The sequence below is a fragment of the Orbicella franksi genome, chromosome 12, assembly GCF_964199315.1.
Source record: "Orbicella franksi chromosome 12, jaOrbFran1.1, whole genome shotgun sequence".
NCBI classification, from domain to species: Eukaryota; Metazoa; Cnidaria; class Anthozoa; order Scleractinia; family Merulinidae; genus Orbicella; species Orbicella franksi.
Genome location: NC_138156.1, coordinates 18,343,762 through 18,358,045, shown reverse-complemented (window position 1 = coordinate 18,358,045; position 14,284 = coordinate 18,343,762). Strand labels below are relative to the sequence as shown.

The following is a 14,284-nucleotide window of genomic DNA, read 5'->3' as shown; positions in this document are numbered from 1 at the left end:
GGATTCCGCTGTATAATTTGATGCAGCGGGAAATGTGTCAAAAGAGCTAGAGGAGGGGAAATGGAGAAAGGGGAAGAAACGCTATAAAGGGTCAGTTTTACAGAGGGCTGAGCATATTTTTAAAGACAGCAACGTAACGAAGAATATCTTCCAACAATGACGCAGAACTCCTTATTTAACTTCCACAGCAAAAAAACCGTTTATGGTTCGTACACCTCCTCATTGTCCTCAAAAGTAACAATCCTTCTATATTTTGGTTTATCTTTGCCCTCTTTGGTGTTTTTCTAACCTACAAAAGTATTATTCAACAACAACAACAACAACAACAACAACAACAGCAACAGCAAAACATGAGTTTATCTTTATTTTCCCAAAAGCCCAATTATCAAAGTAATCAGTTTACCATAGAGGCCACAGAAAGATCATTTATTAACAGTGTTTATAGCATTTTATATCTGGGAATAGAGGGCTTTGGGTATTGAAGTACCATAGTAGCCCCAGGGGGGACTTCCTTAAAAAAAGGACGGGGGTGCTCATTGTATCTTTTAGGAGTTAAAAAAAGCGTTTTTGGTGCCTCGTATGGTGTTTAGCCTCAAACCGTCCACAGCGTGAGCTTTCGCGATACCTTTAAGGGTATTGAGCAAAAAAAACAAAATATGACACGAGAACTTTGGCAGTCACCTTTTACAGGTAGAGGGTATTCGAAGCAATGTTCTTTATCGCCATTACAAATTAGGAAAGCGTCAGTTAAAGTGTTGTTTCAGAATTGGCCTCTTAGAGGTGAAGAAATATTCAATCCAAGCCCACAAATTAGGATCTTGCTACCTTTTAGAGTCCCCTCAGTCATAGTGGGTATATTACAAGCCTCATGAAGTTTCACTAAGAGTGAATATAGTGGGTTTCCAAGGACCCAGTGAGAGGGCGTCTACGATTCTACAAGTGCCATTGCTAAGTATTTTCATTCAAGAAGGTACTGATTTTGATCGCGAAAGCATGGAGATAATAACCCCCGAGCCACAATTGCATCGCGTAGCTTGGAACAGTCTTTAAGAGATCGATGTGAAGGTTTCTGCAGTGAACTGTGTGTTACGGAGATATTCGCTACAAAAATAACCACAGAGAGCGAAACGTTTTATTTTTTTTTAATTCTTAATTTTACTTTGATATTCTTTTAGCCTCGACTATCATGGGAACTCGCGTAATGACACTAATACTGGAATCAGTGAGACAGTTTTGGCTACATAGTTTCTCGGGCGGGGGGGGGGGGGGAGGATCCCATATGAAAAGGTCGGGGGTGTTAGAGGTATAAATCAAGGATTCTGGATTCACTCAGGGTGATCATGACGAAAAGCCACTATTTTTTGCTCACCCCTGTCAAAGCATCTTTTAGTGTGCACTCGAAGAAATAATAATAAAAATTAAAACGTTCTTTTTTCAGTCTTCCGCCGATCTTACGAGTCCGATCTTAGCTAGTGTAGGTTCCCTTCTTGAACAGCGAGCACCTGGTAATCGAGCGTATTGCATTTTAAGTGGTATCTTTAGGAGTTCAATAAAGTTCGAGCCGCGCTCAGATTGGTCTCTTTTAAGGGTTTATATTACTTGCTAAAAAGTTCGGAAGTTGAAATTCCGGACGTTTATTTTTCCGACACTTTTTACCTCATTTTGGACAAATTTTGGACAATAATTTTGGACGCTTAGTTGAAACACAGCTAAAGTAAGGTTACGGCTGAACACAATTTAGTCTGGACAACATCAAAAGATCTTAAGTTTCACTGCGCCCTCAAGGTTTTACGAACACACCGATGGCGGAAAATAAAACAAATTCTATCAAGCCGTTACGTATGTCAAGTCGTGTCGACTCAACTAGAGTTCGCTCCATAAATCTCGGTATAAAGGAAACTAAGCGCTTTGGAGCTACTTCAAAGTTTTCTACTGAGGGGTAAATATTTCGGACGCTTAAAAATTTCGGACTGTTTGTCCGAAATTAAATTTTTTCGTCTTTATTTTTTTGCAAGTTACGAAATTCAAATTTTCCGACGAGCGTCTCCCACCTTTTCATATGAGAGTTCTCCTCCGGGCATAGTGACAGTTTAATTAATGAGCAAGAATTCCGGCTTCAAGAGCTGCTGGATGGGCTTATATAGTAGAAAGACATTTAAAGTAACTCAGATCTATGTTACAATTTCGCTTGCAGTAGCTAATGTAATTCTCGTGTGTTATAAATGATTTGATTTCTAACCATCTTATATATTCTGAGAGATCAGAAAATAATCGCTGTTGTGTTTAAGATCCCTGCAGCTGTATCTAAATATCGCCATAGGGGGTACAAAATGAAAACTTAAATTAAAAACCTTGAAAGTTTGTCAGAATGTAGGTCCAGCGTAACTATTTATAAAGTATATATATATTCTAATTTCAATCGGATTTTTCTCTTCGGTGACATGATGGTTTGACTACTATCGCATCAGTTTTCAAGAAGCCTTTGCAACACATGATTTAAGAATTACCCAAAAATGAACTAAAATACAGTCATATATTCAAACATGCAGCTTTAACGTTATCCGAAACCAGACGTTCCTAGTTTGAATGGTTACAAGAACAATTTGGCTGCAAACATAATATTGTCAAGATTTTTTAATTTTCGGCTTATTTTACCCATTTCAGCGGCAAAAAAATGGCTAAATTTAGAGCTCAAATTGGGAGAAGAAAAAGTCAGGGTGTTATAAAAATATAACCCATTTCATTTAATACAACTCCTTCAGACAATATCTATAGAGGCCCTATGATAATGCTCTAATTAAGGCTTCAGCGCTGCTCAATCATAGCGAAATTTGTGAGGAAATTTGAGGTATTGATTACTAAACTTCAAACATTACTTTCATCCAAATACAAATAGCCACATGCATATGCGAATTGACGAGGTCTTTTGTTCTGGCACTTCAGTTATGCAAATTTGAACAAGTTTTTCCCACCTTCCTCTCATGGAGCAACGTCTGTGAAAAGTCCGAGTGCCTCTGACACGAAATGTTCCGCGAATGTAAAGGTAAATTTTCAACGATGAGAAGTGGCGATCATTTGACTTCAATTTTTTCATTCCTCATTCAAGAAAAGCTATCAACATAGGCAAGAGGTACGTAAATACAGCTACAATTTGATACTTAAAAAATTTCTTTTTCGAGAAGCTCTTTTTAATCAGAGGCGGTTTCAAAACGAGCATCGACGTGGCAATCGTGTGCTCAAAGATTTTGAGTTTGTAACTAATACAAGAACGTTAACAGTGTAAAATCTTTGTCAAAGAAAACAACTGAGAAAAGTCATTATTTTGGGTCAAAAAAAGAAAAGAAATAATTCCGTTTGCCACGTAGTTGGCGCTCAGTGTCGCCACTTACAAACATTTGCTTGCTTGGTTATTTGCCTAGCTGCTGGGAAGTTGAAGTAGCAGAGTTTCAATTTTTCCTTCTTAATTAAGAGTTGACGTCTTTCTACTGTTGCAAGCAAAGGAAGGTTAAGGCTGACGACGGTATAAATTAACAACGCTTTATTCCTACTAAGCTCAGTCAGTTAACGTTTAAAGTTGTAAGCCAGTGTTTTGGGCATGGACTCTGTCCGTTACATCCTGAATTTTAATGAGATTACCCATCCAAAAGGGAATTTAGTAGAGGGTTGGGACACTCTCCATTCGAGAAGAATTTCCGTTTTTGATTTCTGGACATTTTGCCGATTATAACTGGTTGACTGTACCGGACTGGTATGGAAAATGAAATTCCCGAGAAAGCTGAGGACAACCACTTAACGAAATGCCCAAATATTTGAAAATTTCTTCCCGGAACATTTCTGTTCCATTGTTTCAAAACTTTTTGGTTGAATGTTTCGCACTTTGGGAATTCGATATTTTCTTGAAACTTTCTTAGTAAATTATTAGACCGTTCGCTCCCGTTCCGAAATTTCCCTGAGAATTTTTTTGTGGAAAGGTGAGGACCCTCAGTTTATTTTTAGATTTCCTCGAGTCTTAATTATTACTGACCAGTTTGTTGTAAGTCACTCTGTTAAAACATAAGTGGATTTATCTGACAAGATAACTGGTTTGTAAAACGATGCCATACTAGAAATGTCATGAAACAGAAACAACAAAACTGAATTATGAGTATTATTTCTATCGAATTTTTCCTTTCATGGTCTTTGATGCTTTTTTTTTTTTGGCTTATCGTTCAAGCTATTTAGCCCAATATAGATATTAGCAAATGTAGAGAACAGAGCAATGTTCTGTATTTCTGAGCACAACAAGTACATCTTCAATGATTTCGTACCCACCCAAGAAATCATGAGTGTAGGCGCCGTTGAAACAACGTTTTTCTTTACCTTCATTTTACCTTCAGGTAAACCAATAACATGATATCTCATATATAGTGGCGTATACCGTTTTTATTGTCAAGATGAATGGAATTGTCGGAATTTGAATAGCTGTGAACTGGATGACATAAGAGTTAAACATTGTTAAGATAAGAAACTGAATACATCAATGAAGGCACTTCAAAAACTGAGGAGAGATAAAGTTTGGTTTTGTAAGTTTTATTTCTAGTACATTGCGTAAATAATGGAAAAACAGATTTGTATGACTTTGCTATTACATGTGAGCTCTGAGAGAAAATAAAAATAAAAAGCGAACTTCAAGTGAGCTGTATATTGGTTTAGGGATGCGCACGACTTTTGGTCGGCATAGCGAACACACATCGCATAGCGACTGAGACTTGTACTGGGCAGCCATTCTTTTTGATGTCACTCCGGCTTCTCAACATTCTGATAGGTCAATGTACCAAGTCCGGCTCTATATTAGGGATATTTTTAGCGAGAAAATGCGCCAAGCTTGCTTTGGTCCTTTCAATTGCTAGTGGGTATACAAGACAAAGCAACAATCAGCCGTGAAAACAGTTTTTAAACGTCATACAAAAATAGCTCTAAAACTTTGCACAGGCGCGCTTACCTCTGGTCCAAACCTCGGGTATTTTTCGCTTTCATATTCTCACCAGAGTTTCGTTTTTTCACTGAAAACGTGCATAGTCCATGCCCCGACGGAGTTCTGGCATTAAAAACTTACGAGTTACATGCAAAGCAAAATCTCAGGGACGACATTGAGGCAGAAGAGAAGGTAAGCGTTGTTTTATATTTGATTTGCTATCACACCTTTCTTTCTGATCTAATTTTCTGACTAACGAGTAAAGCAAAATCATTATCGCCTTTTATTGGGAGCCAAAGAGATTCAGTGTCTCACACAAACTAGCTAAAAGGCTGAAAAAGCGAGTGGAAGAAAGATTCATTGATTTGTTTTTGTTATCTTCGCCATGTCCTGTCCAACTGAGGAGCTGATAATTTTGGGTAATCGGCAGCCCAACAAAATTCTCTCGGCATATGCTTGTTAATGTTCGAGTTCGAACTTTGTTCCGAGATTGGAAAATAAGGAAGAGGACAATAAACCAGGTAAAAAATATCTTAAGGTTCTTCCCTGCAGTATTGCGTTTCTTTGCATAAAATTGCCAATAACGCTTCATTATATTGGATTCAACCTAACGGCGTGGTGCCAAAAAATCGTATTGTCATTGTCTTTTTATTAACCCACAACAGCAGCCTATGATTCCTGCCTACAAATTCTACTTCGTTCCACGGGGTTCTTATGACCGCCCAGTTGAACAAGCCTGTATAATCGGTCGAATTTTCACAAGAGAGTACTTATTTAAAAAAACGACAACAAGAAACTTGCCTTAATTATGCTACAGACCGCAAACTAAAGACTATTTGTGTGTTAGACGCCGAGCTATATATGTTTTCGGAAGGTAAGCAATATTACTGATATACCTAAAAGTTTTCTAGAAGAATATCCTTGCCTAAGAAAAAGCACTGAGTAGTATTATTCTGAAATCCTACAAATTAAGAAGCGTAGGCCATCCATTACTGTTCCATGACCTTCCATGATATTTATAACACTCTAGTATTAGAGTGGTTTTACTTAACCCGTGAAACAGAAACTACTTGTCAGTGTGTAATATATTCTGCTAATTAGTATTAGTGCATGGTATACAAAAACAAAGACTAGAAAACAAAAGAATTACTAACTATAAGGGGATAGTAGGAATTAACTAATACAAAGTTGTGGTGTGTACAATTCCACTATCTATTTCACGGGTTAAGTAAAACCACTCTAATTTTAAGAACTAGATATACCAACGACACATCAGTATCTACATTTTATTTTTTTCCACGAGTTTTTTTTTTTTCGGTCACGGTCAGCAATCACAAAATTCAATTCCACGCCCAATTCAAATCAGTTGAACATTTAGAGATCCAGCCCGTGTCGGGGCATGTGAGGCAAAGATTGACACTAGAAGGTCCACCGGGATAAAAGGTCTTTTGTTAATACAAATTTTCGAGTCAGTACACCAGGGATAATTTGCGTTTCCTCGTATGCCTTTTTTTATATAGCTGTGCCTCACAAGGACTAGGTACTGGGTACTGGGTACCGAATTCACGAATTGATTGGCTGAAATCGAAATTGAAAGCGGTCTAGATTTTCCCCATCTAGACCGGCATTTAGACTGGTAATGTTTTGCAGTGAGAAAGGTGCAAACTAAAATGCAAAAATATTGATTGTTTTCTTTCAACAATATCTATTTATGGAAGTGCCAAAAAGCCTGATGGGAAAAAAAAGTAAAGAGGACGAGCAAACTTTGGCAGAATTAAATTCAGCTCATCGCCGTTCACAAGGAAAATGTCTGTTAGTACAAACCAGCTACATTAAACGAATTATTTTTTTTCTTGTAGCCATATAATAAACATCTTATTAACCGAGCTTAGTCGGTCTGTATGGGAGAATCTTGACCTCGGTTGTGAGTACAGACCTCAGTGCGTTCGGTCTGCACTCACGACCTCGGTCAAGATTCTCCCATACAGACCTCCTGCTGGGTTAATAAGCCGAGCTAAATAATAGGCTTCTTTCTGTCTCTGGAAATTCACTCTCCGTAGTTCACCCTTAATAAGGAACGAGACGCTTCGTACAACTCCCCTCGAGGACATAACATTTTTCTACGATCGCTCAAAATACAAAATATCCGTAAAACTCATCCAGAAATGACAGTCATTTTCTTGAATACCGTGACTCTAAGAGGTCCTCTAACGTTCCAAGATCGTCGTAAACAATTTTCCAGGTTCACCGTAGCCGACTTTGAAAATTGTACCGTAGAATTCAAAATCAAATCGTCGTTCATCTTAAGAAGAGTGCTGGTTTGGTTTGCTTAAATCACAATTTTGTTTCATAAACGTTAACAAAAATTAGATTGTCATTTTGTTAACAACTCGGATAATCCATACAATTCTATGCGCACCTTTGAAAATTCCTTGGAAATCATTTTCATCAGTGTGGCACAAGATTTTGTTTTTTAAAGGTGAAATGATGAGAGGCGACAAAATAAGTTATTCGAACTATATATATATGAGTAATGGATTGCGATGATTTTTCGAACAGGATGTCAAACCAGAGTTACGAGAAGATAACGACTGCCGACGAAGAGGATGAAACAGAATCCTCTCATCCTACAACTTCGGCCAGTTTGCTCTCTCTTCTTTCCTTCTGGTGGATGAATAGTGTCTTTAAAATTGGAAGCAAGCGACCTTTGAAGCAATCGGATTTCCTGCCGCTTCACGAGCAAGACAGGACACGTGACCTAACAGGGCGACTTCAGAAGGAATGGAACAACCATGTACAAGAATGCAACATGACTGAGGGAAGACAACCCAAACTTTGGAAATGCGTTTTAAAAACAGTATCCTTCCACGACATCTGTTTGCCTATGTGTTTTTGGCTCCTGGAATCCATGTTCCGTGTTTCACAGCCACTTGTGCTAGGTTTCCTTCTTCACTTGTTAGGCTCCGCTGAGAAGAGCCCCTCCCTAGCATACGTGTGCTGCGTCTTCCTAACACTCAGTGGATTGACATCAGCGTGTACTCATTACTCTGCTTATAGCTGTGACCTGCTTGGTATGCGACTCAGCAGTGCTATTAAGGGAATTGTTTATCTCAAGGTAATAAATGAGTAATACAACTGGAGCCACGTTATTCAGGTGTGGCGTTCTCTAACAGAGTTTTACAGGAACTTTCTTTATTCTTGTTACGAGACAGGCTGTGTTCAAACTTGGTGCCCTAGCATTGGTGCCTGAGTCCAACCTCGTTCCCAGGGTCTCTCATCTTCGCGCCCCCCTGGAGCGAGAGAAGAGAGTCGGTCTGAGAACGAGGTCACTGGGAACGGTCCCCGGAAACGAGGTTGGTCTTAGCCCGGCATAAAATAGTGTTGCGTTCAGACATCGGGTATTCCAAATACACAAGTACCCTGTACTCGGCCACGGGCACTGCGCCCGAATACGGGTGTGAGTACTTGGAAAAAAGGTGTGTTCACATTATTACCCAGAGAGAATCGTATTCAAGTACTAAGTTCGGGCATCAAGTGTGAACGTGGCCTTGGAGAGGTACATGGATATATGATAGAGTGCATGGGACATGCGCTTATATAGCTTCCCGGATTTGGAATGGAAGAGTTTTTCTACAGGCTTGACCTCTTTGACTGTAGTTAATGTTCTTTTTTTAAAAAAAAGATAAACATATACTTATACCAACTGACTTTTATTAGCACTGCTAAAGAATTCACCACTTTACAATCCTGGAATACTTTTGTATACGTAAACATACTTTTGTTGTAAAATATCCTCACGTACGCGTGCAATGAAAGGTTAAGGGAATTCAGTTTCAGAGAATCTAGCAAGCTATTTAAATTGCTTATTGAGTTTGGCATAAAGATCGCCTTTGGTTATTAATAGGTACGGTTGAGAGCTAAATTTCGTTGGCCTGAACTATGGAAAGAAAATGCATCTTGAAGGTTGCTGCTACAATAAACCATAGCCCTTGATACTCAGAACTATCTTACGTTCATTTATCTCATAGAAAAATTAAACTTGCTTATAAAATTTGCCACCATCCAAAACAAAAATGTAAACCGAAAGATATGAACCAAAAATTCTCTTTCTGATCTCATATTCATGATGACGGTTTTAATTTGTCTTCAGATTCCCCTGATCAGTCAACAACGCCTTCTGGAAACAACAAAAGGGAATGTTATTGACCTGATATCAAATGACGTTCAGAGAATGGAACTGGCCCCCAGATGGATATGTACCGCGTTATTGCCAGTTTTCGAGTTTGTAACTGTTGTAATCTTGCTGTTGTACTTCATCGGTTGGCAGACAATAATGGGCATTTTGTTTCTACTGACGGTGATCCCTTGCATCATGGTTATCTCAGGCCTTTGTGCTCAGTTGCGTCTACAGACCGCTGAGGAAACGGACCGACGTATTTCACTCATGAACGAGCTTGTGTCTGGGATCCGTGCTGTTAAAGCGCACGCGTGGGAGAAGAACTACAGAGAAAAAGTGCAAGAAGTGAGAAGGTAAGAGGCAGAGAAGAGATATGACATGACTACACACCCACCCCTCCTCCTCGCCCTCTTTTTATTGGCAACGTTGACCGTCTAACCTCAACACGAGGCTTCAAGACTGATAAGGGGGATGGAGCGGGATCTGTGAGCTTTTAAGCAGTTCATGAAGGCATCGTGAAATACGTTGAATTCAAAATTTACTGTTATTTGGTATTGTGATTATTTTTTATTACTTTCCCTATTCATTTGGTCTAAAGATGTAGTTAGTTGTTTGGTTTAATGCGCTGTTTGATGGCCGTGCAATTAAACAGAAGTGCTCAACGGCAAATTTTTCGAAAAAATTTATTTTTCCTGATCAGTTAGTTATTATTAAAAAGCGTTTGGTACACTTGCCCATCAGCCAACTGCGGTCTAACTGATGTAGCCAATGTAATATTACACTACTTTTTGTTTTTCCTTATAGGAGTGAAGTTTGGATTATTCTTAAAAAGAGCGTCTTGTTATCGATCATAGAGTGTTTCTCATTCATCTCTGGTCCCACAGCAACCTTCTTCGCAATTTTTGCCCTCATTCTCACCGGCCATGCTATCTCGCCTCCAACAACCTTCACGGTACTAGCATTTATGAGTGTTCTTCGCTCATCAGTATCTGTCGTTCTGGCCTCAGTTTTTGAGATATTTGTGTCGCTTAAAAGGATTCAGACCTTCCTTCTCTTAGACAATATGCCTCTGGATCCATTGGAATACAGCCAAACATCTCTTGGCCAAGAGCATATTCTCAAAAGCCCAAAAGCGCACCCAAAGGTGTCGGTAAGAGAACCTGTAACGATGGATGCCGTTCCTCCTTGTTCTATAACACATGGACTGCATAAAGATGTCAAGCAATACGAATTTCAGAGTAAGACTGATTTCTCAGTTTTTAATCTCACGTGTAAGCTGAACGGTAGAGATGGCAAGCATCTCCTTCATGAAGTCAGTTTTGAGGTTTCTGAGAAAAGTCTGACGGTCATTACAGGTCAGGTTGGCAGTGGAAAGTCGACACTTCTGGCGGCGATCGCAGGCGAGGTAATCCAATCGAGCGGTAACATAGTCTGCTCTGGAACAATAGCTTACGTTTCCCAAACGGCTTGGGTTTTCTCTGGTACTCTGAGAGAAAACGTGTTATTTGGTGAGCCGTACGACGAGAAAAGATACTCTGAAGTTATTGAGGCATGCGCGCTGATAGAAGATATAAACAGATTTTCAAATGGTGATCTATCAATGGTTGGAGAACGTGGTGTCGTGTTGAGTGGGGGTCAGCGGGCTCGTGTTAATCTGGCACGCGCAGTGTACGCAGATGCAGATGTGTATCTATTGGACGATCCACTAAGCGCTGTAGATGCTCAAGTCAGTGAACACATATTTGACCAATGTATTTGCACACTGCTGCAGGAGAAGATCAAAATCTTGGTAACATATGCAGAGAAGCATATGAAGGCAGCAGACCAAGTTGTGGTTCTCCACAAAGGAGCTGTATTACGAAAAGGCAGTTTTGAGGAACTGCAAGATAACAGAAACCTTCTTCACACTATCATAGATTCATCACAGCCTTGTAACAAGGAGAATAAAATTCCTAGAACAGGAGATGAAAATGTGAAAATACATTCGTTTTTCGAACCATTTAGTGGCGGTTCTGATGAGCATTTGGAGATCGCAGAAGAAGAGAAGGCCACTGGAAAAATTTCATCTGCACTGTATTGGGATTATTTCAGAGCTGGAGCGCACCCCGTCGCCATGATTCTTTTGGTTATTCTCTTCCTGGCAACTCAAGGTGAGTTGTTCACACGTGCGACGCGAACAGAATTGCCAATGCAAATGTAACTCCAAACTACGTTCACACGCTGAACGCAAACGCGAGGAAAGCAAGATACGCATGCGCAGTCGAAGTATTTTCCAAGATGGCGGACGACAAACTTGTGTTGCATTTTCGTTTTCGTTGCCCCGGTTTCCGCGTGTGAAATACAAACGCAAGCTCAAATGCAAGTTCATAAAGTGAATTTTTTTCTATTTCTTGCGTTTAAATTTGCGTGAGGGATGTTCACACGTCAGTCTATTTCCTTTAGTTTTCATTTTCATTGGCGTCGTACGCATGAACTAAGATTTACAGTGGCAGACTTTTCCAGTAGATTTTAAACGAGTTAGACAATGTGATTGTGGCCGACATCTGATGCTATAATTATGCACATTATAATATGAGAAGGAATAAATTTGAACTTAAACTTGTGCAACCTGAGATCCTGCATAAGGACGTCTATTGAAACCCCTAAGAAAGAAAGAAATATTAAAACAAGACAACAACAACAACAACAAGCTTTATTTCCCCTTGGACCGAAATATCTTTATAAGGTTGAATATTAATAAAGTTAGGTGTCTGGCTACCTGAAATAACTAGCGAGTTTAAAAGGCACACAGTCAGGTCTACAGATGTATCAATACAAATTTAGGTCGGTACACAAATACAACACAGAACACATAGTGAGCACTAAATAAGTACTACACTAGAATATTTGGTAATGCTATATACAAGTGCAAACAACTGAGGTGTTATTTCCCTAGTTACCCTTGTTATTTGTCTTATTTCTCTCCTGTGCAGTTGTTATGGTATCTCCAGACGTCTGGCTGTCTTATCTGTCCAAGATGCAATGGATTTTTCAACAAAATGAGACAACCTTACGTCTGTACGCAATCCTAATATCCGCTGCCTTCCTTTTCGCTGTCGTCCGTGCCTGGGCATTCTTACATGTTTCTCTCAGATCCTCCAAAACTCTCCATGATAAAATGATTACCCACATCCTTCAAGCTCCGGTATTATTTTTCGACACAAACCCAGCCGGGCGAATATTGAACCGATGTTCCAAAGACATTGGTGCCATTGACGAGCTTTTGCCCAGGACTTTTCTTTCTGCAACTCAATTGCTGTTATTCGTGTTCACGGCAGCACTGTTACCGTCCTTCACGAATTTTTGGCTGTTTCTCGTTTTTGCTCCAATTTTCCTCACATTCGTCTACTTAGCATGGTATTACCTGAGCAGTTCCCGTGAGCTGAAGAGATGGGAGTCTATCTGTCGCAGTCCTGTCTTCTCACACTTCGCAGAGACCATGGCTGGCTTGGACACAATTCGTACACGGAAAAGGGAAAGAGATTTCATCGATCAATTTTATAAGTGAGTATCCTCTTCCACACTTTTACAAACGCACACTTTATGTCAATTGCATTTTAAAATTAATACAGATGTAAAACTGATCCGCTGGTAGCATTAGGCTAATCTAGGCGGGTCAGTTATTACAGGAGTCCATGACTAGGAGTGTGCAACTCCCATACTAAAGGTCCGGTAATACGAACAACATTTTGCTTCAACTTGTCTCGCAACATTGTTACATTGCAAGTTGAAACACATTGTTGCGCGTATTACCACGTTTGAGACCAACTTGTCTCGCAGCAAAATACAGTGTTGCAAGTTGGGGCAACATGTTGCACAAAGTAGACTCGAGTTCTACTCTCTGCAACAAATTTTAGTTTTGCTGCTCGTATTACCACTGAAGCTACAACTTGTCTCGCAACAAATTTGAATGCAACGCTTGTGATTGGCTGTCGCGAAGCGCGGCAAATAAAAAAAAACAAGGCGGACGGTGAAGGCGAGCTTGAATTCGAAGTAGACCAGTAACTCGCGGAAAGTCATAACTTTGTCCTTTACAAAGACCTCAAGGGCTATCATAGTCTTTAGGACACCTCGTTTGTCCCTTCAAAACAAGCAAGAAAAAAGGCAAAAGGCTTGGAAGAACTGTCGCAAAAATACAACTTTTCGCCTAACTGCCTGAAACGACACTGAGCTTCATACTGAGAGAACTTCGCTGGCACGGAAAATTAAGAAGAAAATGACGCCAGAAGTCGAAGTGGAAATTCGTCGAAATGCTAAATTATATTAAAGAAGGCGCCATCTTTATTTACACGCGATTAAGCAATTATACGTGTAGAATTCTGCAGACTTGCAACACTGTATTTTACTGTGAGACAAGTTGGTCACATACGTGGTAATACGCGCAACAATGTGTTTCAACTTGCAATGCAACAATGTTGCGAGACAAGTTGAAGGAAAATGTTGCCCGTATTACCGGACCTTAAGCCTATGTCGCGGCATTTTTACAGACCGGTCTATTTTTAGGTTTCTTTTCCCGCGAAATAGTTCTGTTGCGGTCTACATGAGCGCGCATCGGTAAGGAAAACAATGGCTTACCTCATATCAGGAGCCCATCACTTCTTCCGGTGAAATGATAACGTCAGTTGAAATTAAGTCCGTCCTTGCGATTGGTCACTGAGGTTCCTGCGGGGGTCTGAATTCTCGGTAAATTCAAACTTAAAATAGACCGGTCTGTGAAAACGCCCTGAGAGAAATATGGGGTAGTTGAACGCTCCCAAAGATGGGCTCCTGGTTATTGTCAGGTTAATTAAGTAACAAAATTATGCATAAAAAACAACTACAGAGACATAAAATAGAAAATATTAACATTATGTACGCGCTGTAATGTTTTGTGTAAAGATGTACAGTTTTTGCAAGTCAATATCAAATTCCTTCAGTAGCGGATCAAGGTGAGGCACCTTCCCCTCCCCTCCCCTCGTCAATCGAGAATTACAATTTATTCAAAAGAGCGCGTCACGAAAGTGCTTTATTTAACAAATGAAGAGGCCGAAACCGTGTATTACATTGTGATAAAACACGTAGGGCATTTGAGAACGCGAGGGAAATTCTCGAGTGTTCTCGAATGCCCGGAGTGT

At 39.8% G+C, this 14,284-nt stretch overlaps 1 protein-coding gene across 1 annotated transcript in view; it reads left to right on the top strand.

The window, feature by feature from the left end:
• The first annotated feature begins 7,199 nt into the window (after positions 1-7,199).
• LOC145464047 (ATP-binding cassette sub-family C member 4-like) overlaps positions 7,200-14,284 on the top strand; it is a 10,134-nt gene continuing 3,049 nt past the window's right edge. Inside the window, exons 1-4 of the mRNA XM_081447864.1 lie at positions 7,200-8,069; positions 9,105-9,484; positions 9,936-11,281; positions 12,104-12,674. Coding sequence (XP_081303990.1) covers positions 7,488-8,069; positions 9,105-9,484; positions 9,936-11,281; positions 12,104-12,674 — 2,879 coding nt within the window. The 5' untranslated portion in view covers positions 7,200-7,487. The remainder of the gene's footprint in view (positions 8,070-9,104; positions 9,485-9,935; positions 11,282-12,103; positions 12,675-14,284) is intronic.